Here is a 26,224-nt window from a genome sequence, read left to right as displayed (position 1 = left end):
CAGCCTCCTCCCTGTGACATCATGAGACCCTTGTGCTCTTTGTAGCTTTGGAGTAAAATCCCTAAATCATGAGGACTCTTCCCCGCCTCTCCCCCCGCCCGGCCCCCTCCAACCCCCCCCTGCAGCATAGTTTTGTATATGTGTATGCTCTCAAGGACAATGTTGATGGGACTCAGTAAGGAGAGGGATAGAGAAGGTTTTGAGGCCCCCCTGTGCAGATGGCCTGAAACACGGAAGCCATCATGAGGTTAGAAGATTATGAAACTTCAGAAAGAGACCCTGATGTCACGCCTTGAAGCTCCCAGTCTCTGTGTATCACTCCAAGCACAGCACAGGGAGGGTTTGCTTTAGCATTTTCCTATGGGAACTCTTGAACATAAACCAGGGAATGAGCAGAAACACAAACTTTTATGAACCTTCATCCAACCTCAACGGTCATCAGTACATGACCGATCTCCTTTGAGCGGTACCCCATCTACATTTTTACCTGCTGCTGTGTTGGGAGAATACCCTTTTTGTTTTAACATTGCCACAAAACCATTATCGCAATTTAATAAAATGTCAATGAGTCCTTAATGCCATCAGGCAAGTGTATGTACTTTTAATAGTCCCATAAATGATTTTTAAAACACCATTTAAAAATCAGATTCCAAATAAGGGCTGCACAGTACTGTAGACCAACATGAGTGTTCTTTAATTATACTTTATCTTTCTCTCTCTCCTCTCTCTGCCCCCCACCCCGTGCATATTTGGTGAAATCCCCCTCCCCCACCCCCGTGCACGAAGTTAGATGTTTCATCCTATGAAGGTTCCCGTCTAGATCTTTCTGGTGACAGCCCTGTGGTGTTACACAACATGTTCTAACACTCCCATTTCCTATCAATCGGGTGTTTGGTTTCGATAGTTAACCAGATTTAGCTTTTGACTTTTGTGGACTTCGATGTGCTTTCCTATTAGGAGGCATGCAATGATGTCCACCTGTCTTTTTTTTTTTTTTTTTTTTTTTGTGTGTGTGTGTGTGTGTGTGTGTGTGTGTGTGTGTGTGTGATTTTAGCCACTTTGGGGGTGTCTTGCTGAAGTCCATTCGTCACTTAGGGTTGTGAAATGGTGATGTTCTCATTTTATCTTTCTCTCCTTGTTGATGAGCTGCAAGGCTTCCAAAAGGAGGCGCTCCTCTCAACTCCTAGTTAATTAACTAGTTAGTATCGCCGTTCACGTAAGAAGAATGGAAGAATGTTTGATTCCTTCTTTGTTGCTAGTTTCCAGCACAATGGGTGGCTTGATATCATCTTCATTTGGTGGCTGACTGGAGTTTTTTGTTTTGTTTCCAATGTCTTTTAAACTCCTGAATTTAAACACATTTGATGTGTTTTATGATCTATTTTACTGCTTATTTTTTATTGATGCATGGGTTTTACCATCTCAAGCCAGTTGACTCCTTCTGAGGTGACCCCGTTAATCTTTAAGGTCATCCGAATAGCAAGGAGCCTCCACGGTCCTGTGTACTGTCCTAGACCTGGAAAAAGCCCTGTCTCTAAGGACCCTCAATTCTTCTTAGTGGCAAATGGTTCCTAGAAGCCACACTGTGGGCACTTAGTGCTCGTGGACGCTAAGTTGTTGGTCTTTTCTCAATATTTTCAGTGGACAGAGTTAGGAAATATATTGTAATTTGTAATAAGGATGCATTCAACTAGGCACACCTGTACTTCCAGCAGTTGGGAGACTGAAGCAAGGAGAGAGCTCGGAGTTTAAGGCCAGCACCCCCACCTCGTGTGTGTGTGTGTGTGTGTGTGTGTGTGTGTGTAAAGAGAGAGATCATGAGTTCATGTTGACACTTTCATTTGAGATTTAGAATTACTGGGGGCTCTTCCTCAATCTTGTTTTGCTCACCCCCTTTCCTCCTTCCTTTATGCTCAGACTCTAGCCCTCCAGGACCGCACAGATGAAGTGTAATTACTCCTCTGCTTTATGCTACATTTCCACAGAGCAGTCTGAGGGCCGGACAATGCGATCGCTGCCTGGGTCTTTAACTGTTGCATAGTTTTTCAGTTTGGAGGTGCCATAGTTAGCTCAACCAGTCTTCTCCTCCTAGATGCTTGTGCTCTTCTGTAGTCAAAGAAGATTTGATGAGAGAACTTGAAAATAAGTACATTATACCTTGATAAGACAGTGAATACCTGGTCTTCATTAGTACAGTTCTAGATGATTTTTCAGGTCCTTTCAAATGTGTTATGTCCTAGGCAAGCCTGTGAGGTAGACTGGACAGGAAGATGTATCTAGACCCAACTTCTATACATTAAATAAGGCTCCCATCCTACACCCTTTCCCATTCCTAGGCTCTTCCCTATTACTCCTTAAGTGTGTTTCCATGCTGAGTGGTGGTGGCGCACGCCTTTAATCCCAGCACTCAGGAGGCGGAGGCAGGTGGATCTCTGTGAGTTCAAGGCCAGCCTGGTCTACAGAGTGAGATCCAGGACAGGCACCAAAACTACACAGAGAATCCCTGTCTCGAAAAAAAAAAAAAAAGTGTGTTTCCGCATACAAATTTGCATCCCTAACAGCCTGACTTTGGGAATGTCACCTAATGTCCTAGCTAGTTTTATGTCAACTCGACACAAGCTAGAATCATTGGGAAGAGGGGAAATAGAGAAAATACCCTGCCAGATAGACCTGTGGAACATTTTTGATTTTTGATTGATGGTTGATGTGGGAGGACCTGGCCCATTGTGGGTGGGATCACCCCAGGCAGATGGTCCTGGGGTGTAGGAGAAAGCTTCCCAGTAAGCCACACAGCTCCATCGGGTGTACTTCACTCCCCACCTCCAGGTTCTTGCCTTGACCTCCGGCCCTGGCTTCCTTCAGTGATGGAGCGTGACCTGAGAGCTGTAAGCCGAACAAACCCTTTCCTCCCCAAGTTGTCTCGGTCACGGTGTTTTCTCACAGCAATAGAAACAGTAACTAAGACCCCTAAATGCCCTAAGCCCTCCTTCCCTCTCCTACAGAGCAGAGATAGAGCAGAACTTCTCCCTCGGATGAGAAGTGACAAAATGAAATGACCACAGTGTCTGGACCACAGAAAGAAAGGGAAAGCATTTACTATTTTATTTTCCTAGTGGCATTCATGTGTTTTAGTCTTTTACACTGAGCACATTTAACAAAATTTCAGATCTTTTCATATATTAGCACACAGAGATAACCCCTCTTTCGGTATACAGATGTTCCTTGACTTATTATGGATTACACTCCAACTCATTCATACTAAGTTGAAAATATCATTAAGTCAAAAGATGTATTTAATACACTTCAACGACCTAGGATCTGGTTGAGCACCATGGAGGCATGGAGAACACTAGTGAACATTTCGTTTCTCCCTCTTGGGCTCCCATGGCTGAGCTATAGCTATAGTTTATGCCAATACCACCCAGTGTTAGGAAAAGGTACTCTCCACATAGCCAGCCTGGGAGAAGATCAAAGCCCAGCATGAAGTTGGTATGAGATACATGTAGCTTTCGCACAACTTTGAAGTTGAAAACCTGTAAATCAAATTATCCCTGAGAACCACCTGCCATCCTGTAGGAGACACCTGCACTTCCTCCCTCAACATGTTGGGTCTGCTCAGACTGGCGTGACACGGTCTCAGACTGGGTGACTTACGGGAACGTTTGCTCATCTTGGTCCTGAGTGGGGAATGCTGGGATCAGAGTGCTTGTGTGCTTCTTGGTGCTGACCCTGTCCTGGCTCCTGGACAGCTGCCTTCTTGCTATGTTACCACATGCGAGTAGAGAAAGCTCTTCGGTCACTTCGTGTTAGAACCCCAACCCCATCATGGGATTCCACCCCCATGACCTCATCTAAACATCATTGTATCCCAAAGAACTCACCTCCTTCCAACACCATCATATGGGGGAGTCAGGCCTTCAAGGACATGAGTTTTGGAGGGATATAAACTTAGTCCATACCAGGGTGATTATGAAAATAAGGGAACTCTGTCTTTTATATGAAATGAGAGAGCAGTTTTTAAAAAACTAAACTTCTCATGTGAAGGACTAGATAATCTAAACTTTAGGTTTACGGGACACATGGTCTATGTCATGGCTGTTCAGTCTTACCAATCAAAAACAGTTATGATGCCACAATGGAAAACACACACACACACACACACACACACACACACACACACACACACAGAAAGAGAGAGAGAGAGAGAGAGAGAGAGAGAGAGAGAGAGAGAGAGAGAGAGAGAACGAGAGACAGAGACAGAGATGTGTGTGGCTGTATCCCAAAAAGTGTATTTGTTGACAATGAAATTCAACTCATAATTTTTCATACACACACACACACAAAATAATTTTTTTAACTATTTAAAAAAAATCCCTGAACCAAGAGCTAGATTGGAGCCACAGGCTATGATAGTTTGAACCAAGCAGTATCGCATGAAAGTCATTGAAAAGCTTCAATGAAGCAGAGAGACAGAGGGTCAGGGACGATGACTCTGCAGCTTCTATGGAAAATTAGAAAGACTCCATCTTGGTTTGATCACAGCAACACTATGATTAATCTCTGAGGACATTTTTGTGTCAGCATGGAGTGCTCCCAAGCAGGAGCCACGCTTGCACGGCAACAACCACAGCTTTACCTTCCGAGCCAGCCCAGTCACCTGCACCAAGCAGAGCGTTACGGCTTCGAAGCTTCCAGAGATGGAAAGGGTGTAAAATCTCATAACAACCTATGACCTGCTGGCCAGAACTCTGAACGACTTCTCCTAGCCTGCTGGCCAGGAGTCTGCAGCTGAGCCCTTCCTGGCTTGGCATTTTAGTGCTGAAGATTTGTCTGCCCGCCCCCCCCCCCGAAACCTGGAGAAACTTGAGTCTCCAAGCCTTTACACTTCTCTCCTCACTCACTTTACCCATCTGTTAAGTGGGGATAATGACCCCTACACCATTAGAATCACCCTGCTTTGAGACAGGAACTCTGTCAGGCTACCACAATTAGTCTTAAGATAGTGACTCACGAAAATAAAAGCAAGAGCCTGATGCTGGTGACCAGCAGTCAGGTGAAGAGATCTAGGTGGGGTGCGGCATCTCTAGGTTTCATTGGACCACATGCAGTAGAGTAAGGTTAACTGCCTATGCTTGCTTCCTGGGAGGGTTTCCCAGGACACACTCTACCAGCACGGGCCCATTTGCTGATCCATTTGGTTCTTTTGACAATTTGGGCTGAGACCAAACCTTCCATAAAGGCCCGCGGGCTGTGGCTATCACCCTCAACGGCTTTCTATGTTGTTCCCATTTCGTAGACTTCGGGGGTAAATGGGCCATGGATTGTTTAAAAGGGCTGGATTTTTCTGCTCTCAACTGTAGGGCATCAGTGAACTTACCCCATTCCTTTCTTGTCCTGAGATCTTGGGCAAGGTCTCTGGGCTTTTAGACCTCTTCATCTATAAAATGAAGATGATGTCTTTCCACAGCCCAGTCAGTAGGATTTTAGAAAAATCAGATGAGCTAAAAGCTCTAAATATTCTTTGAAAAGATTATAAGTGCTATAGATTTGTGTGACCTCACAAATAATAATGGCTTTATTGTTCCCTGGGGCCTTATAAATCCAAGCTAAGATCAAAGGCACAGTGGCACAATCCTTTAATTCCAACACTGGGGAAGTAGAGGCAGGTGGATCTCTGTGAGTTCAAGGCCAACTTAGGCAACACAGGGAGTTCTAGGGGTCGGGGCAGTGTGTGTCGTGAAACACTGTCTCAAAATAAAACAAATAAAGTAATTCTATCAACAAGGCTGCTCTTGCAGATGCAAGCTGGCATGGTGATTGCTCGTGTGTGTAGTCCCAGTACTTGGAAGTTTGAGGCAGAAAGACTGTAATGAGTTCAAAGCCAGCCTGGCTACATAGTGACTTCTAGCCTACCCTGGGCTATAAAATGACACTCAGTCTTAACAAAACAAAGAAACCAAACTGTGGAGATCCTTGGGTGTCCTGTTATAGTACTTGCGCATGCTCATCTTAGAGCACTCCTCCCAGGAAGCATTGGAAAGGGTAAATCAGATGGTTGCAATCCAAAGGATGGGACTGGAGAGAGAGAGAGATCTGAATCTTGGGGATTGCTCTTAGCACCCCGCTAGCAGGTTTAGGGGTGATAAGTCATAGGAAGTATAGGAACCTAAGGCCTCCTCTGGGGACATTTGTCTCTTGTGAGCCTTTGTGGGCTCTGAAAGATGATAGGAATCCAGTGACCAGCCTGATGGCTGTGTAGCTTGTTTTTTTTTTTTTTTTTTTTTTTTTTTTTTGGTTTTTCGAGACAGGGTTTCTCTGTGTAGCTTTGCGCCTTTCCTGGAACTCACTCGGTAGTCCAGGCTGGCCTCGAACTCACAGAGATCCGCCTGGCTCTGCCTCCCGAGTGCTGGGATTAAAGGCGTGCGCCACCACCGCCCGGCTGTGTAGCTTGTTTTTAAAGCCTCAGAAAAGCCAAGGATGGTCCAAGGACTGTGTCTCTAGGTCATTCGATCATTTGTCTGTTCACCATCTATTGATTTTGTGACCATCCATCCTCCATTTGAGTTGGAAAACCCTGACCTGTGTGGGGTGACCTCTATGATGAAATTACACAGGAAACAGGAGGTCTGAGTGGCCCATAGCCATAAGACAGAGCTTGCCTCAACCGTGCATCATTCTTTATAAACAGAACAAACAGGTCACTGAAATCAGGTTGGATTGGAAACCTGTCCTTCAAATGGATTGACAGTTGAATCGAGCAGAGTAACCTCCCTCATTGGCTTTATGGCATGTACATTCCCACCTTGCCTTCTTAACTGTCCAAGCTCCACTGCCTCCCTGACCTATGCTAATGCTGAGACTCCCACCCGCTCCCTGCACCTGGAGTGTCTGGGCCTTTGATGGAAGCAGGAATCGGTTTTCTTTGCCTTTTGTAAGTGTCTAACCGCACTAGGGTACCGCTCTATAAGGGGGTTCAAGTATTTCAAAAGCAGATGTCTTGCTGGGCATAGTGGCTCCTGCCTGTCATCAGAGGCAAGAAAACCACTTCAAGTCTGAATTTAGCATACATAGCAAGATCCAGGCCAGCCAGGGATCCATAGCAAGACCCTGCCCCCTCGAACAAGCAGACAAACCAACCAGTGTCCTTGAATCATAATACTCTTAGCTGTGTCTATCATAGTAAAGGGGAGGGTGCAATTTGTCCCTTAGCTTTCGACTTCAAAGAGCCTCGAGGAGCCACCGTAGTAATCAATAAGGACCAGCTAAATTATGTTTCTAATTTTAGGTTCAGCAAAACTTGGAATATTCACTATGTGCCAGATGTTCGAAGAACTGGAAATCTGCAGCTGTATAGGCAGGTCCCTTGCTGGAAACAGCCTTCAATCTCCATGACCCGAACTCTTTGTAGTCCACATCCATTCATGGACTGGTCAAAGACTTCAAGGCCAGAATGAGGTCTGGGTGATAAAAGACACCATCAAATCTACCCCCATCACGAGCAGACAGGAAGCCTCTTGCCAAGTGTCTGTGACTATGTAAACTTAGATGTTTAAGATCAGCTTGATGGAGGAATGCCTTTGCTTTGTTCGAAAGCCAATGTATAAGGGAGTAAGGTTTCACGTTGGCCCTAAGAAGTCCTCTGAGCCTGGAGAAAGCTGTCCATCTTTGTTTTGGTGATATCCAAGTGGTGTTGTGGGCCTATTTCCTGGTACAAATCCTCTATCAGAGACCATTTCCTGGCCCATTGTGTAGCACACTGTTGCTGTCTTTACTAAGGAATCCCATTGCAGCTTGCCTGGGAGGTTACTCACTGTGTATTCTGTGGGTGGTGTTATTTCAGGACGACAAAGAGCAGAGGGATGGATGAGTTTGCAAAGGACAAATCAGTTGTTTGTGAGCTGGTTCTGTTCAGCAGGCGTTCCTGGAGAGAAGGGAGAAGAGAATTAAACGCTAGAATTTCTGTGTTGCTAATTCTGAGCATAGATTTCTAGTATCAAACCCTTAAAGAGAGAAGGAGAAACAGTCTTCTGTGTTAATATGTGGGAGGTGGAAGGGAATATCAAAAGCTGTCTTTGTTTCCCTTAGCTCAGAGTAGGGATAGAACAGCGTTAACGTTCTGTGCCTTGGGCCACTAAAGTTGTATCTGTGAGATACCATGCAGGGTGGATGCAAGGAACCATTTTTCTCTCATATTCGTATATGACTTTCCATTGATCTCCTATGTGGAAACAAGCACCCCCACCCCCACCCCCATCTTCTTAGAAGGCCCAAGAAATCCAAATGGAGGCTTCTCATGTAAAATTCCTAAGTCATCCAAAAAGGCATCCCTGGGCCTATGGATGTAGCTTCCTGGTAGAGAACTTGCCTAGAAGGTATGTGGGAGGGCCAGGGCTCAGTCCCCAGGACTGCAAGAAGAACCAAACCACCACCAAGCTGGCCTGATCAGTCTTGGCTCATTGCTGTCCATGTCGCCATGGCTCCTCTTCCGTCTGCTTACCGAGCAGACACTGAGCCGTGACACACTTCGAGTCCTTCCCGCCATCATTTGTTCTGTCCTGTAAGACCCATCCTGAAATCATTTAATTTTCCTTAGGAGTCAGCTGACCATGCGCAAGCCTTAAAGATCTTTGGTTAAAGGCAGTTAAGAGTCTCTCAGAAGATGAGGCTCAAAGATCCAGACTTGCACGTCCAAGGCAAGTTGCTTGTGAGCTGCTCTTCGATGAGATGCCAGAGCCTGGGGCTTGGCCATTTCCACTGCTAACAGTGGTGGTGGCGGATGGTTCTCAAAAGGGGATGGTAGGAAGGGGCTATCCCTAGCATCAGGCTGACCCAGACTTAAGACTCCAGGAGGAAGCCCCCACACCCCTGCCCCTACACGTAGAAGGGCATACTGTATCTCAGCCAAGCGACGCTGGTCCACTTTAAGCAACGGCCAATGGAAAGATAAAAGCCTTGAAACCCAGCACGTGAAGGAGGGAGGAGTGTGGCCTCTGGGTTCAAATGCTGGCTCTCTGCTAACGCTGAGTGAGACATCCATCCTACCTGGTCCGGCTCCGGTAGCCTTGTCTGTAAAATGGGGCTGTTTAACTACCATTTCAGAGCGACCAGCGTCACAAAGTGCAGCTGAACTCAGCTCCCTGGTCCTCTTTGCTCCAAACCGCTGCCTTTCTCCGGAATCTTCCCCCTTCTGTCTCATCCACATCGCCTCTCACACGCACAATCATAACACAAGGTTATCATTATTACTTGACGTGTATAATCGTTGTGTAATGCTTCTGCTTCTATTTCTGCATGGAAAGTGTGATTGACAGGTCTAGAAAGGGGCCAAGTGGGGACTTGAATCCAAGCCTTTGGCTCCGGGCCCAGTTCCTTCTCCTTTGGTCCCCTCTACACATCGCATTCTGCCCCTCATTTTCCTTCAAGGGAACCTGACAGCTCCCCAAGGATGGCTATTACATCAGGAAGCTTGGGAATGGAGGGCCACAATGAGGCACATACACCTGCAGAAAGAAAAATAGGACACTTGAAAAATCACAAGGAGGGCTCTTGGCCGCGATGCGCGTTCCAACTGAGTGGTTCCCACTCCAGGAAGGTGTTCTGAAGCTAGAAGATGAGGTCTGTGCTGTTTTAGGAGCTCACAGCCCAGGAAGAGACATAATGATATTCTTAAGAGGTTCAGCTGTTCCACCATGCTGGCAGCCCAAGGCCTCAGACATTCACGTGAATACGCAACCCCCCTCCCTGCACCCCCCCACACACACCCCTCTCATCAGAAGCCCAGTGTTTTGTCTAAAAGAAAAGGACATTTCCAAATGAGGGCTCTCACAGCAAAATATTGATTTGGAGCAGGTGTGGTCTGGAGACAGTGTGTTTTTCTTGCTCGCCCCAGTTCCTACGTGTTTCCGAGACTCTTACTGACCTTGGCCATCTTGCTTCTGTCTTAGTATCCCAGGCAAGCAGAGGACCCATCTACAGGTCAGTCGGGACCCAGGAAGAGAAAATGAAGGAGATGTGTTTCATCAGAGGGTGTGAGTCCTTCCCACCACTGGAAAGTGTGTGGCTAAGACACCCATGTGGTTGAGGTCCTAAAGTACTGGTTTCTTAATATAGACAGACCCATTTTTGTCCTCCGTTTGGGAGGTGTCCGGGGGTAGGTGTGTTCATGTGGTTCTGCCTTTTTGCCGTCCACACTCCTCTCCCCAGTATACAGAGGGAGATGAGGGGAGGGGGCAGATAGTTGATAAGCAGGAGGGAAAGAAGCCGGAAGTGAGGGTAAGACAAGAAGACCAGAAAAGGCAAAAGAAGAAAGGAGCAGATTTTTTTTTCTCTCTCTAGTCCGTGTTTCCTCACCCAGGATTTGACTGAGCTCACCAGTGGTCCCCTTGCACTTTGTGATGTAGATATACATTTCCCTTAGGACCAGTTGTCGGCAGAACGGTGAAAATGCACCCGAACCCCTCATAAATCAGCAGAGGTCACTGCCAAGAGCTTTGTACACTTGCTGTCCCTGGCAGTGATAAACTCGTTGCATTTGGGAAATGGCCAGAGACCCTGAGTCTGATCTTAATTCCCATTCCCAGAAAAATCTCGGCTCTGGGTTCGCCCACCCCCTGTTTACTGTCTTTGTGTTTCCCAGACAAAGCTGGAAGGAACACACTTTCCTGACATCAAAGGCAACATTTCTTTGTTTGGGGGAGGAGGGACAGGACAAGGGAGTCACCGAATCCCTAGGCTGTGGGAAAGCCAGGCGCAGGCCAGAGGGACGCTGGCACTATGGGAGATCTACAGTGTCAAGAGCCTGTCAGACCTGAACGCTAGAGATACTCTCTCTCTCTCTCTCTCTCTCTCTCTCTCTCTCTCTCTCTCTCTCTCTCTCTCTCTCGTGTGTGTGTGTGTGTGTGTGTGTGTGTGTGTGTGTGTGTGTGTACCCATGTAGGGTGATTTGAGGCTTCATACGCTAGTTAAAGGTTATAAGAGAGGTTGGTGGGGGCCAGACAGTGGCACCCACCCTCCAGCAGGCTGTGCTCACATTGCCTACTTTCTCCCTCACACTGTCCTTGCCTGGGTGTGTGACTTTGGAGTTGGCCACTTGGGGAAGGTAACAGTGGTGTCCACACTTTTCCCTGGACCCACACTGACGCATGGCCTTGGAGAGTGAGCCATTGCCCTCTGTTTGCCCTGGGGTATCCTGCCCACCCTGTGGGGTCGTTCTATGCCAGCTCCTTCCCCTTGGCTCCTACAGAGCTGAGATTCATCCTTCTCAGTGTCTGCTCAGACCCTTCTGCCTCGAAGAGGCATTTTCCAGCCGATGGACCTTTCCCCACTCAGGAAGATCATCAGCTCAGCCCCAGTCACACTCAAGCACAGCAGCTGTGCTTGGTCGCCTTTGCAGCCCTCAGCTCAAATGGCTGTGTGCATCTGGGTGAGAAGTCTTCTTGTCCACAGACTCTCAGCTATGTGACAACACAGCTCTCTTTGTCTTATTCAGACTATAACCTCATGGTCAGACTCAGTGCCTGGCACCTACTAGATGCTCAATAAATATCTGGTGAACGAAGCCATGATTAAATGTTGAAGCATCTGCCTTTCCCTGCCCTATTTCAGGTGACAAGGTCTGTTTTGTTAATGAACCGGAGTTTTCCTGCCGGCACTGAGGTAACAGGAATTAAGCAGATCCAGGTTGAAGATTGTTGCGGAGGCCAGAGGGCCGGGCTAGGAGAGGCCTCCCTCTACCTTGCAGGGAAGCAGAGGGCTGTGAAGCATATACTCAGCATTTGGATTCCTAGGAGAAGCCAGAAGGAGCAGCAGAGACGCATTGCTTTAGAGAGAGATTTGGAAAGGGTCCAACTATTGGGACAGGCCTTTGCAGATGACTCAGGAGCCACCTGGCTCTGTTGGCCAGACAGAGATGATGCCTGATTAAAAAAAAGAGAGAGACAGTAAGTCATCTTTACTCAGAGTTAACATTTGCACCTATGATTTTAATGGTAGAGCAATTTAGAGATATCAAGTGAAAGCAAAGACCAATGACACCCCTGGGTCTAGGCTCTGGGGCTGAGAAGGATGTTTGAGCTAAGAGGTTCACGGACCTTTGTAGGGAAGATGAGCCTCTCACTCTCCTTCCATACAGGGTAAGTGAGCAGATGCTTAGGCCAGCCATAACTAAAGCAAGTGTGGAGCCTTATAAACGTGAACGTTAAACTCCAAGCAAGCATTTTAGTGAGCCAAGAAACTGTGCATTCGTGTGTTTCCTGTTTCTGTATCAAGCTACTTGAGGATGGGTGTGTGGCAGGGTAGAAAAATGTGTTTGGTTTGATTTTGGAGCCTAAAATTCTAAGACCAGGCAACCCTGCCTGTTGGGGCTCTGGTGAGGGCCTCCCTACTGTGTCTCAATATGGCAGGGAGTGCATGAGGAGAGAGCACACGATGAGAGAGCAGGGGAGAGTGGGTTCTGAACCTTTGGGGAGCACGCTTAAGCTATAGCCAAACCACCCGCAGTATAAACTCAGCTAAATGTTTGACCCTGTAATGGACAGGATGCATCTCTAAAAGGTGAAGACACTCTGTCCTCCATCATCCAGGGACTTAAGCCCATCCAGGGTGGTTGTCGGGGACCTGGATACTTCTGTGAGGTTTTCAGAAAACCGTTTCACAGTAAGGTTGTTAAATGAGACCACCGTCTCTGAAGCAGCCACTGTTTAATTCCCCTGCGTCCCCTAGCCGTCCGTTTCCATTGGTGAGGATGCCACCCAACTTTTGTAAATGTGGAGCATCTAGGAAGAATGAAGCCCATCCCAGGATCCTTTGGGGTTCCACTGGGGATGGGCCGCAGAGGTTTCTGGCATAACCATCGCATTTCTTGTGTTCCATTTTTACTTTATTTGTTTTTCGCTGTTGATAACTGACAAGTAAAAAGTCATCTGTTTCCATGATGTAAACATGACATTTTGATACATGTATACATTGAAAAATGCCCAAATCAAGTAATTTAGCATGAGTATCATTCCACATGCTTAGTTGTTTTTTTACTAAAAAAAATTAAAATTAAAGTTTCAAAATTATAAGATACTGTAATGAACTGTAGTCAACCACGATGAACTATAGATACCCTGAACTTACTCCTCCTATCTAAATGAAGGGTTTCCCCTGTGGCCCAGCATCCCCCAGGCTCCCTTCCCGGCACCCATCACTCTCTCTGTGAGCCTTTGTGAGTCTGAGGTGTTAGCTTCCGCATGTGAGCAGAGTCAGGAAGCATTTGTTATTCCGTGCCCAGCTTATTTCCTTTCGCCTAGGTTCATCTACACTGAGGTAAATGACAGCTTTTCTTCTCAGGGCTAAAGACTATCCTGTGTGTGTGAGAGGGAGTGAGTGAGTGAGTGAGTGTGTGTGCATGTAAAATATATTTCTCACATTTCCTTTATCAGCTCAGAAGCTGATAGGCACCTCGACTAATTCTGTGTCTTGGCTATGTGCCTTTTATGCTGGGTAGGGAAGAATCTTGGCACAGCCTGGCCATTGTTCCAGGATTCTCTAGCCAAGCTACTAAAAAAGAAAAAATGCAGTACCCCACCCCACCCCACCCCCCAGGGCTAGAAAGAGGATTCAGCAGTCGAGAGGACTGTGTGCTCGTAATCTAAAGAATCTGGGTTCAATTCCCAGTACCCACAAGGCTGCTCACAACTGTCAGTCCCTGGGGAATCTGACACCCTCTTCTGGCCTCTACAGGCACTGCACGCCCATGGAATGCAGACATACATGAAGGCAAAACACCAATACATATAAAAATTAAATTAAAATTAAGAAAAAAAAATGTGTCCCCCAACTGATGTGAGGGCTCTGCCTCCTCCATACATGGTATCCTCTGGGAAGAGAAGCCAGAAGGAGGTCCCCAAGAGTAAGTCCTGACTCTCAGCTGGGCTGTCTTTCCTCACTGACCAGCCTTCCATTCTCTTTGGCACTGAGGCCTTTGCCCAGCTTTCTGAAGGGACAGTGAGCACCGTAAGGGGCAAAGCGTCCTTTACCAGGACAGCTAACCAACGAGTACTCCGCCATCTTGGACAGCCCACTCTCCCTCCCAATAGCACTGTTGTTGGGACAGACAAGCTTGCTTCAAGAGACAAACAATCCTTTCTCCATGTCTCTCTGTTCATGGGCCAGGATTTTCTGCCTTTGAGAAGAATAGACTGGGAGGAAATAACACGTGCCTATAGGATTTAGCTGCATGGCGAGGGTCATATGCTTGACCAAGGCCATGGGTCTTCAAAGAGCCTTGGAGAAGCAACAGCAGCATGCCACCACATCTCCTCCTCCTAGTTGCCACCCTTAGGCCTGGCATATGTGCCCATATGCTCCATGATCCGGTTGTGAAGGGTCACCTTCCAGGCCAAGATGATGGCCCCAATGTGCACAAGCCGATTCAATTACATTGTCGTCTCCAGGAGTGTGTGTGTGTGGTGGTGGTGGGGGGCAGGGGAGTATGCACGTGCATGGTATTGTGCACACACATGCAGACACCACAGAAGGAGGTCCAGTATCCTGCTCTAATTAAGTCTCCACTTTGTTTCCTTGAGACAGAGTCTCACTGATCTTGGAACTAGGCTGGCAGCCAGCAAGCCCCAAGATCCAGCCCACCTGTCTCCGCCCCCTCCCGCCCTGGGTTTGTAAGTGCATACACAGCCACGCCCAGCTTTTTACGTGGGTGCTGGGAGTTCGAACTCAGGTCCTTGTGTTTGCACAGCACGGGCCCTTCTCTACTGCGCCACCTCCTCAGAATTCTCTAGGCTGCTTTTTAAAGCTGTGCTTTTTAGCTAGAGACACTTGCAGACTTGCAGAAAGTTGTTAAAGAACACAGAGATGGACCGTTTATCCAACTCCCCAATGGCGGCGTTTTGCAAAGCTGTAGTGGACAACTGCATCTATTGTAATGGTGTAGCAGCCATACACTGGTTTACACAGCACTCCTGTGTGTGTGTACTTCATCCTATATATATCACCTGTGTGAATGTGTCAAGATACAGAACCACTCATCGCCACAAAGAGCCTTCCTGTTGCCTTGTATAACCACCTATTCCCCCATTCCCAACTTCCGGCCACCACTAGTCTGTTCTCGATTTCTCTAATTCGTCCTTTTAAAAACATTCTAGCTGGGCGTGGGTGGTGCACGCCTTTAATCCCAGCACTCGGGAGGCAGAGGCAGGCGGGATCTCTGTGAGTTCAAGGCCAGTCTGGGCTACAGAGTGAGTTCCAGGAAAGGCGCAAAGCTACACAGAGAAACCCTGTCTCGAAAAACCGAGAGAGAGAGAGAGAGAGAGAGAGAGAGAGAGAGAGAGAGAGAGAGAGAGAGAGAGAGAACATTCTATAAATGAAATCGGATGGTGTAATTAGGACCAGCTTTTTCACCCATCGTAATTCCCTTGAGATTCTCCCCGGTTTTTGGAGTATACCAGTAGTGCATTTTTTTCCAACTGTTGCTACTGTGGATCCCACCACGGCATACCCCAACATGGCACCCAGACCTGATTACAAATCCTTTGACAGGCAAACCTCACTGGTCTCTTGCTCTATAAGAGAAAGACGCCATTTTGTTTGTTTCTTCATTTCTTGGTTTGCATGTGACGTGGGAGAGGTGGGACATGCTGCAAGATTTCCTAGCTCCATTCAAGTGTTCCTAGGTGCGTGTGCCTAGTGTCCCCCCCCCACCCCGTCCCCCGTCCCCAGGTCTGTTGGATTCTTGCTTCTTTTAGTTCCCACTGACAGTTCTGTTCCGTGTCTGCCTACTCCTCTCCTTCCCCAGGAGCACATCTACAAGCTGATGAGGAGCGACAGCTACGCCCGCTTCCTGCGGTCCAATGCTTACCAGGACCTGTTGCTGGCCAAGAAGAAGGTACCTCGGGAAGGGCAAGCTTGTCTTTCTTAGCACTGTTGACCCTCGCTGCTGCTTGCTGCTGGTGTCAAATGAGAATATCATCCCTTGGGTTTTGATTTCCTTTTTCCTTTCTTCTCTGCCCTTTTCTGTCTGCTCCCCTCCCACCGAGAACAGAGAGGATGGTTACTGTCCCAGCCTCCCCCAGCCAATATCCAGGCTATGGCATTCTGCCTCTGTGCCCCATTGCCTCTGTCTGCCTGTTTTCCATCCAGTGAGAGGAGGGTAACCAGATAGCCTTGCCACAGTAGCTCAACCCCAGAATGTCAGGTTAGCAGTGACCCAAGCAAATCTCTTAGGATATCAGGGAGACTTTCACTGCCAATTCCATTCAGCCATTCCCAACAGTCCTTCCCTCTCTAACCAGACTAGAAAGGGAGCATATGAAGTGAGGATCGGAGCACCCCCATCCTGGGAAAGAAAGGCTTGTCAGTTTTAATGGACCCACCAGATATCTGGCTAATCACTAAAATAGGGCATTGATCCCTTCTTGCCGTGCCCTTCCTCACCATTTCTCTCAAGTTTTTCCCAGTTATTTGAACCAGGAAGTCACCGCATCCCAACTACTTTCCTCCACTTCCACTTGGAATTAAATCGTGGCTCTTGAAGCACTTGGAGTTTTGATCCACAGAGCCCCATGACCCTCAGTGTGCCCGTGACGAGAGTGCCTGGACCGGGGACAAATGTAGCGAGATGTCTAGGGAAAGGAATGCAGAATGATACATGGGCTAGGAGAGGGGAGGGCAAGAGACAGGGCTCATGAGTCTGGTGAACCTGTCAACCTTGTGTGCACTTCAGCTCCAACCTGAAATCCATGCGTGGTTAAGTGTGATTCAACTTGCTCCAAATTCTACCGCTTCCGTTCTCACCACACACACACACACACACACACACACACACACACACACACACACACACACACACCTTTCTTCTTCTGTTCTTGGAACCCTAGTCCCCAAGCACATAGTTGTCCATCCACAGGCTTTCTGTCAGATGGCCTTTCAGTCGCCCACCCTTCTCTGTGTATTGGCAACTGTACTTCCTGTTCGCCTGTCTGCCTATCTGGTTGGTACCATGTAACTCCAGAGTCCTGGAGGGCATTTGCTTCCACCTTCTTGTTCTTACACAACCCCCAGAAGAATCCTAAGACTGAGAAAAATGAAAGGACTTCTAGAAGTTCTAGAGTCAAAAGCTCAGCTCTGTTGGTTCCCAAGTCCCTCCTTTGATATAGCTACTGGGACGGAGAATGTGAAATCCGGGCTTTAGCCATTCCCCCTTCTGGTGGATGGGTTCTGGTAGAGGGGGGATGAGGCTCCCACACACCAGGGGCTCCAGTGCCCACTTTTTTAAGCACTGCAAGAAAGACCAAGGTCACAGAGGCTTTGGGTGCTTATATCCAAAGTCTCATGGGAGAAAGTCAAGGGAAGGTTTTCTTATTTCTTGAGACTCAAGTCCCCTAAACGGACCATAGTTTGGGGACATTTAAGGCTCTAGCAATTTCACCACTCTGTGCCTAGCTATATAAACATTTAGAGGACAGGTCCGAGGCCCCTTAGTTTCCCCATGGCTGTGGTCAGGGAAGGTGCACCTCAATCTAGAAGGCAGGCTGACCTAGCTGAGTCTGCAGATCCTCCCAACACAGCAAAACCTCCAGGAGGTCAGTGGAGTGGGACAAGAACTAATCCCCTTCCTGGGAAAGGTTACAAATGAAGTTCATTACAGTTATCCCCCAGCCCTCAATTTAAGGGACGCTCTTCCAGCAGAAAGCCAGGGTACCCGCTGACGGCTTTCCAATATGGAGGAGTTATTTCCCAGATGGCGGTACTTTCCTATCCATGTGTTTCTGAGAGTCTCCAAGTATCAGATTTGTAACTCAGCACCTTCAGGAAGGCCCAGAGCATCTTCTGACTCCAGTGGTGCTTGTCCTGTGATAGCAATACCCACGTTATAAAAGGGTGTGTGAGACTCCCACCCGCCCTCCAGCCTCAGAGGGTAAGACTCGGCTTCCAGTTTTGGCTGAGAGCCACGCCTGGTAGAGTCTGGAAGCACAGCCTTCAGCTCTGGTGTCCTTGATCCTTCCTCTTTTCTGCTACCTGCAGAGGAGAGGGTAGTTGCTCTGGGGAACTAGATTCTAAGGGTGGGTGACCTGGATTTTGACAGACAACAATGTAGCCATGATGATAGGATTCCATAGCAACTCAAGGGAAAACCCAACTCTATGGCCAGGGAATAAGAATGACAGTTCCAGAATTCTGGACCCGGAAGGGGCTTGACTTGACTCAGTGTCTGCCATCTGGTGTCTTTAGGACGAGAACTTTAGGATGAGACTCTGGATATGGGCCTGACATGGATCCCACAGGTCCTATCTGAGAAGAAAGCCCAGCTCAACTCTATGGTCACATGTCATTTGTCTTGTGTTTTCCTTCTGCCACTTCATATTTGTCTTTCCGGAGCTTGGCTGAGTCAGTAGGGGACATGGGTGGATGCCAAGGATGGCTGCCTTTGCCTGACCCCTCTGCTTCTAGCACATTCCAGACCCACAGACACCTAGCTTCTTCTTCAGTTCCCAGGTTGCAAGTATTTGCCCTGTGTGTCCATGTATGTGTGTGTGTGTGTGTGTTGTGTGTTGTGTGTGTGTGTGTTGTGTGTGTGTGTTGTGTGTGTGTGTGTTGTGTGTGTGTGTGTGGTGTGTGGTGTGTGTGTGTGTGTGTGTGTGTGTGTGTGTGTGTGTGTGTGCGCGCACGTGTGCATGCATGCGTGCACCCATGCTACTGTGTGTCCTCTGAATTTGTCAACCTCAGGCTCAGGACCTGAGACAGGGCTCTAATTTAAGCCAGCAGGTATTTGGAATAGGACTCTGTTCTTTCCAGGTAGGAAACCTGGGGAAAGGGTCAGGCTCACACTGTGCCTCTTTTTCTCCTGAGAGGCCTGCAGTAGAACATTTCAGGCTTTTGCCTGCTCTCGCCTCTGCTCCTTGAATCTGAACTAACAGTTCCCCAGGGAGGAGGGTTCCTGAGCCTTCTGGAATACACCCTGAGTTCAGCTTCGAAGGGCCACTACTTGGGAACTGAGAGTATTTTCTGCTCAGGGCTCCGGCTTGTTCCCCGAGGCCTCAGCCCCCTTTGTCATTGCAAAGCACTTGAGTAGCCTCTCCTTGCTCTCGGGACACAGAAAATCATCAGGAAGTCGTTGAAGTTAGCAGATGTTCCTCTAGGCAGGAAAAAAATCTCAAGAGAGAAAACAGCCCTGACACACACTCACAGATGAATTCAGGAGTCCCCAGTGGCTGCTTCCGGACATCCCATCAGTACCCCAGCACCACCATACATGGACAGCTCTCACTGCCAGTCTGCTCTGTGTCACCACTTGGGGGCCCGTGTGGCTGCCCAGGGGCCTCCTGGCCACAGCCACCCAGGGCTCCTGCTTCCAAGCACAGCCAAGAGAGAGTAACAAGCAACCATCTCCAATGGCAGCAAAGGCTCCATAGCACCACCCATGGCCCTTCAAAAAGCGTGTCCCTGCTCTCCCTCTCCCGGGCTCCAGAGAGGCAGCGTGTTTCTCCTGGGCTTCTGTTTCCCTACTCTCCATCAGCTCTGCCAACAGCTCTGGCCGCTTCTCTCTGCCCATTTTGCCGCATTTGGCTTTTGTGTTTTGTTCTTTAGCTGTGGCTGCTGCTGTTTAGAAATCACGTGTAAGCTGAAGATTTTTTTCCCCCTGTATTTTTCTCCCTACCCTTTTTTTTTTCTCCCCCTAAAGCCAGAAAGTGAGCAAGGTCGTAGAACTTCCCTAGAAAAGTTCACTCGCAGTGTGGTAAGTTCAGCTGGTTTTCTGCCCTCCATGTTTCTTTTGCTTTTGGTTTTGGTTTTTCAAAAAAATTTTTTTGGTTGTCACCTTCTTTGGGGTGGGAGGGAGTCCAGTGCTTCCCCCCTCCCCTCCACTCACCCCCCTTTTCTTTTGCAAGTGTCTGCAGCTTCTCTTCCAGGAATGGAATTGCAAAAAGAGCCAGCAGCCCCCTCTGCAGAAGGTTCACAGCTCAGGGCCCAGCCTGAGCCCTGCCATAGGTGGGACCTGTGGCCTCTTCTCAAGGCTCTGAGCAGGAAGGGACCTTACTGCTCCTGGGGCTGGGGCTGTGCATCTTCTACAGCGGCCTGGGGAGAAGGTCATGAAACAAACCTTGAACCAAATTGGCTGAGAACCATCACTCACCTCAAAAAATTCCAAATTTCCCTCTGTGAACCCTGACAGTTGTGTTAGCGCGGGTTGCGAGCTGCTGTTGCTGCTGCGTAGACGGCTTTTGCTGTGGGCAGAAAGCAACCGTGCTGCATGGGTTGTGGCGACGTGGTCTAGCTGGTGTGTGTGTGTGCGCTAGTGGCCTCTGCATGAGTACCTACAGCCCTGAAGGTCCCTTGTCAGCCTCATTTGCATAGTGTGACCTAGAGAGGAAGATAGTTACCGGGTCCCATAACTGTACCAAGCACTTCCCAAGGCCAAGATTTTTAATCAGTCTCTCCAGTCCCTAATTCTGACAGTGAGTACAAACAGGATCCAGGTTCAATGTCCCTGCAGGGAAATGGCCTTTCCCCTTTACACAGCAGCTTGGAGAGGCAGAGACCCACATAAGGACACAAAGGGAGGCAGGTAAGAGCAGTCCATGAGATCCCTGTGGGATCTATACCATGATCTGTATAGCACAGGGCAGAAATATCTCCCCTTTCCATGGTGGTTTCTTCTCCAAGCCTAAGGCTTGATATACCTTGACTGGTCTAGAAGAAGCCATTGAGTTCATGGGACCCTGCCTGTACAATCAATATCAAACTGTTAGCAACCAAAGTAGCAGTTGGGGAGCACATGGAGCTGGCTACCTTCTCCTTCCCCAAGAGTGGGGCCCATTGATGCTAACTTGCCTTGTTTCCCCACCTCTGTCAAAGAGCAAAGTCCTTGTAAAAACATGACTACTGTATGATCAGTACCCTTTTAATCCTTTCTAAATAGTCTAAGAAATCCTGGGTTGAAAGCTCTGTAGCCATTTTCCTGTCATAGCTGGATGCATGTTAACGACATTTAGCCATGATTTTGAATTCACCAAATGTACACATCACAACACCTCAGGGAGATGGCAATTAAAAGACAGAAGCTCCTCTCTCTCTTCATAGATTTTCTCACAAGAGAAACCAGGAAATGCAGACTGTGAGACCCGTTGGCCCCTTGTCCTTACAGCTGATTTGCCGTGGTCACGTGGTCATCAAGGTGATACATGCACCGTCAGCGGCCAGGCCCGTGGGACCTCTTCTGGCCCACAATAGCGTCATAGAAAATGGGGCGGTCTTTCTGTATTGAGCTGAGGCCTGGATGCTGTAGCTGGAGAAGATTTAGAGAGTGAGTTTGACAAGTTAAAAGCAAGCTGTAGAGGCAACCGGGACTCTCGGGTACAAATTGAGAAAAAAGAGTTTTCTTTGTGGGAAAGCTGAGCTCTGACAGCCCTGTGGATGCTCTTCAGGTAGACTGTGAGGGCGAGGTATAAGAGAGGGAACCTGGTACTTGGACAAGATGTGCAAACATCTTCAGATTGCTTTCCATGAGAAGTGGGTATCAGGATGGGCAAAGACAGCCTCAATGAAGCTCCAGGAGGAGCATTTACTGATGTCCCTTCACCTCAGAAGGGCGGTTGGCTCGGTGGCTCTCTGAGGTCTGTTGGTGAGCAGAACAGGAAAGCACCCGCCTCTCCATACATCTGGCATGCCCTGTGGATTCACAAAGAAGCTGTTGGGAAGCAGAAAAAAAAAAACAGCCCAAGCTCTCGAGACTTAGGCATTTATGTGACAAAAGGCTCAAAGTTTTAAGAACGATTCCCTGAGTTTCTTTCATGATAGGAAGGCTCTACTAGGTGATACAGTCAGGCTTTCTGGTTCCATAAAGCCACAGATTGCCCTACCCCGCTCCTTGTAACACCCAACTATAGGTTAGCTATGGGTAACACCCCTACCCCACAGATGGAGCTAAGTCTGGAACATGGCCCATGGCAGTAGAGGTAACATCCAACTCAGAGCCCAAGAATCGGGGTTCAACATCCCAGTATTTTAATCAAACATAACCAGCCAGCAAATATGCCTGTTTTCTGAATATGATATTCACCAAGTATTCAACTTCTCTAAAAGAAGATTTACATTGTTCAAAAAGGCAAAGGAGAAGAAGGGGAGGAGGGGGCAAGATTTGCTTGTGTTTCCTCTGCTGACCGCTAACAAAGTGAAGGGCTGGTTTGGTATCACCCCCATGTCACTCAGATCAATAGGCAGATTACCCATATTCACCACTGATGGAGAACGTGTAGGGAAAAGCAAGGCAGTTCACTAATAAGGGCATGGGGCTGACTGCCATTTAGGATTAATCAATGGGCAGGGGATGTTGTCTGAGCAGTTGGAGAACCTAGTCAGCTGAAGTCTTCTCAAGACTGAGTGTGAGTCCAGAATTCTCCCCAGGAGCACGGCCACATCTCTTCATTCCTTGATAAAGGAGGGGCATCTGCAGAGAAAAGGCATTTCATGTCATGGTGGGACTGCCTGTCAAAGGCCAAAGGCATCTATTCCTTAGGAGTAATTGAGCGTTTCATGGAGGCATCTAAGGCCATGCAGAGGGGCCTGACCATCCCAAGAAGCGGTGCTGGGAGGGTTTCTTCCTCCAGCGGAGGTTTCATTTTAAGTCACCCAAGGCTTTAATGTGCCAGGAAAATGCTGAGGGTGCAATGCCAAGCATCACGTCATCTAGCAGACTGGAACCACAGAGCTTACCTAAAAACCCTGCTTATCTGATGGCAAAGGCCAGGTTTAGAACCAAATGTGAATGAAAATCTTTGGTGGGCTGCAGCTAACCCATAATGCACTTTGCCTTAGGATGGAGAACAGGGCTCCCTTTGGTGGGCCCAGCCCCATGTGACCCCTCTGGCCATTCAAATCACAGGCTTTGTCTCAGCCTCCACTCTCTGCTACCTGTGTACAGTGAATAAGCCACACCATTGTGCACGGTGGCCTTCTCCAAAAAGCTCTAGCTTCAGAGAGGACTATGATGCACAGTAGCTCTCAAGGGGCTTTCAAACATGGGTTCAGGCCAAAGGAACCTGTTTCAGAAAAGTCTAGAATCCGAGAGCTAGACACCAAAGGTGTAAGGTGCTGAGAGACCAAAGGAAGGGGCAGACAAAGCCAGGATGGCTCCGAATACAGTGTCTTAGGGACTTACTGACAGGAGCATGCTCCGAGTAGCAAGAAGATGAAGTTCCCACAGGTCAAGGTAGGAGGAAGGGGCATGGATGCCAAGCCAGACAAAAATGGGCCTTGACTAAGTAGAATGTACCAGGACTTTTCCCAACACTCCTAACGTATCATATATCATACATCCAGGTTTCAGTGGCCAGTACCAAAAATGCTTGGTTGACTATCTCTGTTTTACATTTTTTATTTTATTTTATTAACCAGGGAAATGTGAGTCTGGTGCCCATGGAGTCCAAACAAGGGAGTCAGATCCTTTGGATTCAGAGTTACAGATAGTTGTGAGCCACCAGATGTGGGTACTGGGCGGGGGCGGGGGGCGGGGGCTGAACTCGAGTCCTCTGCAGGAACAGTACACACTCTTAACTGCTGTAGACTAACTATCGTCACAAACTTGGTTCATCCTGTGTCACATGGAATGACTATGGCCAGGGTTCCCTAGCATGCCAGGTGGCAGTTATCACCAAGATGTCAGCAGCTGGGTCAATCATCAGGGCAAGGATCCCTTCATGAACCAGAGCCCATCTCCCCTTAGTCTCTCTCACTAAGCCACTTCATTTCCACAGTGGCCACAACATTTGAAATCAGCATTATCCTCGTAGCAATGCCTTGCGGGCTGCTTTTGTCTCACGTTCTCTGAGGTCCTTTGGCGGGAAGCCCCTCGCTCCTCACCACGAAGGAGAAGGCTATCTCCAAGTACGGACTACTTTCCCCTGCTCAGGACTCTATAGCCTGCCAGACTCTGCTGTCTTCCGGGTTTTGTGGTTGAGAAATGGTAGCGTGTGGGAAGAGAGGCGGGTGGGTGGCCAGAATGGAAAGTCTCCTCGCCCTGATCTCTCTTTGATGTCGCGTTGAGAGCTGACCGGAGACTGACAGCAGGCTGATGCCTGTGCATCAGGGCAGAGCTCTGGCCGAGGACCAGGGGCTTCTGGGGAGGCAGGGCGGGTGAGAGGAAGCAAAGAGGCCCCAGCCAAAGAGCAGCCGCAATACCATTTCCTCTTTTGGATGGCAGCTGAAGCCATCTGGTGTGAACTCTGAGCCGGGGAGGAGAAAGTCCCCTGTCCCTTGCACACAGTATCGAGGAAGACACCTCGAAGTGTGATGACGTTTAAGTCGAGAGAAATGGTGGCCCCAGCGTAGCTAGCTGGCAGTCACTCGTCTTTACCTTCCCCGTTAAAGCCCCAGCTGCCCCCTTAAGAGTCCCATCAGCTCTAGTTATGGACTGCAAAGACAGAAAACAGGTACCTGAGCAGGGCCAGGGGCCACAGAGGAAAGGGGTGAGGAGCGGGTTTCTACCCACCCCTAGGAGAATGTGGCTTTGCTATGGTATTTCTTAGACTCCAGCAGCGAGGGCTGGAAGCAGAGGGCTCTTTGGCACGTGACCAGTGGCATCTCTGGCTTTTGGGCTTTTCATTCTTTGTGTCCTGCCTGCCAAGAAATGCAGGGTGGGAGTGGAGGAAGTCAGATGGCAATGAAGCCCAGGGAGCCAGCCAGCTGTCATTCCCCTGTCCCCTCCCTCCTCAACCGAAAGCTAGAGGGAACCTGCTGGATGCAGGACTCAGCCTCCCTCTGGGCCCTCCAGGCAGCTCTTCGGGCCACAAGGCTGGGGCTTTCAGGAAGGGTTGAGGAACCAGGGTAGTTGACCCTGGGGCAGCATCTCCTTCTCCTGAGGTTGTTTCCTTCTGCCTCAGCATTTCCTGAGGAATGGCCTGCTGAAATGAGTCTTCAAACACAGACTCAGCAGAGTCCTGGAAGGCCTGGACCTCAGTCAGAAAACCTTTTCAGGTCTCCAGCTAGCGACGACTGGCTGAAACATCTTACATAAGGATTGCCTTTGATGGCAAACAGTCCTCGGGTCCTTTTGAAACCTCTGTTCCAGACATTAGAGCCAGCCTCTCCCATCTATCCAACCACAGGGATACCCCGGCTAGAGACAGCTATCGTAATACGTGGGTGGGGAAGAGTGAGGCCTCCTTCCCCAGAGCAGCATCAATGTCTCCCAGGACTCCTCTGTGCAGAGTAGTTACTGCCTAGCTGTGTGATCCCAGGCAAATAACTAGCCCTCTCTGAGACCTATTGTCCCCTCCCCTGCCTTCCCTATATAATGGCTTGGACTGGTCAATCTCTAGCGTTCCTGCCCAGCTGAGAATGTTCTGCAGGTGTGTGCCTCTCTTCACACTGGGACTTCGGAGCTGTATGAATCATTCTTGAGAATCAGAGAAGAGCTGCCTTTTTGTCCCATTAGCCACCTGATTCAGATGTGTCTGCCAGCCTTGGAGGTTAATAGTGGGTAGAATGGAGTCAGAAGTATTTACAAACCCCAGAGAGGCACCCGCAGGAAGACTGAAGCCACAGCTCCCTGTCTTACAGGCCAGGCCCTTCAACAGTCCAGAGCTCACTCCTGTGCTGAGTAGCTGGAGAGCAGGCAGAGGTCACCGAGAACAGGGAGCGGTGCCATCTTGCCTTGCCAGCTCAACAGTCCCTCCTTCAGGTCAGGATGCCCAGTGGCAAGTGTCAGGGGCAGGTTGCCTGGGTCAGCTAGGCAGGACAGTGGTCCCAGGGTTGCTGCTGCTGAATCTGGGCTCACGACCAGGAATGACGTGTGGCCATCTGGGAGTCATCACTGATGCCCTGTGCTTCCACAGGGAACTCTGAGCCTGTCACTGAACACTCTTAGAGATGAGTAAGGGGGTCTGGGAGATGACGAGGCTGCAGTTACAGTCGGTGGCAGGCCAAGTATCCTCTCGTCCCTGCCCTCTATTTTGGCCCACGGGAAGTGTGATAAAGCACACAATTAATAGCTGTAAAAACGAAAGTGTAGAGGTCTGTTTTTCATAAACTACCAAAGCAACTGAACCTGCCAGGCTGCTGGAAGGTAGGGAAGATAGATACCCTGATGAACTGATCGCCACATCAGGGTCTGGGAACAGGGAGGGGTTTGTTTTGTTTCATCTTTATATAGAGTTTTGTTGCCATTTGGGGGCGACTCACCATCCCTAGACCCTGCCACCAGAACCCCAGTTGTTACAACTGATGATTCACT

The 26,224-nt window shown here is 48.7% G+C and overlaps 1 protein-coding gene across 7 annotated transcripts in view; it reads left to right on the top strand.

Annotated features, from left to right (window-relative positions):
* Rgs6 (regulator of G protein signaling 6) overlaps positions 1-26,224 on the top strand; it is a 564,321-nt gene that overhangs the window by 523,332 nt on the left and 14,765 nt on the right. For 6 of the 7 annotated variants that reach the window (XM_052739378.1, XM_052739381.1, XM_052739380.1 and 3 more), the window contains 2 exons: positions 15,794-15,883; positions 19,679-19,732. In XM_052739378.1, coding sequence (XP_052595338.1) covers positions 15,794-15,883; positions 19,679-19,732 — 144 coding nt within the window. The remainder of the gene's footprint in view (positions 1-15,793; positions 15,884-19,678; positions 19,733-26,224) is intronic. The other variant, XM_052739384.1, reaches the window with a different exon arrangement.

This window comes from Peromyscus californicus, unplaced genomic scaffold (assembly GCF_007827085.1).
Source record: "Peromyscus californicus insignis strain IS unplaced genomic scaffold, ASM782708v3 Scaffold_15__1_contigs__length_86483966, whole genome shotgun sequence".
Lineage (NCBI taxonomy): Eukaryota > Metazoa > Chordata > Mammalia > Rodentia > Cricetidae > Peromyscus > Peromyscus californicus.
The sequence above is the reverse complement of the archived record's forward strand: the minus strand, read 5'-3'. Positions and strand labels throughout refer to the sequence as shown.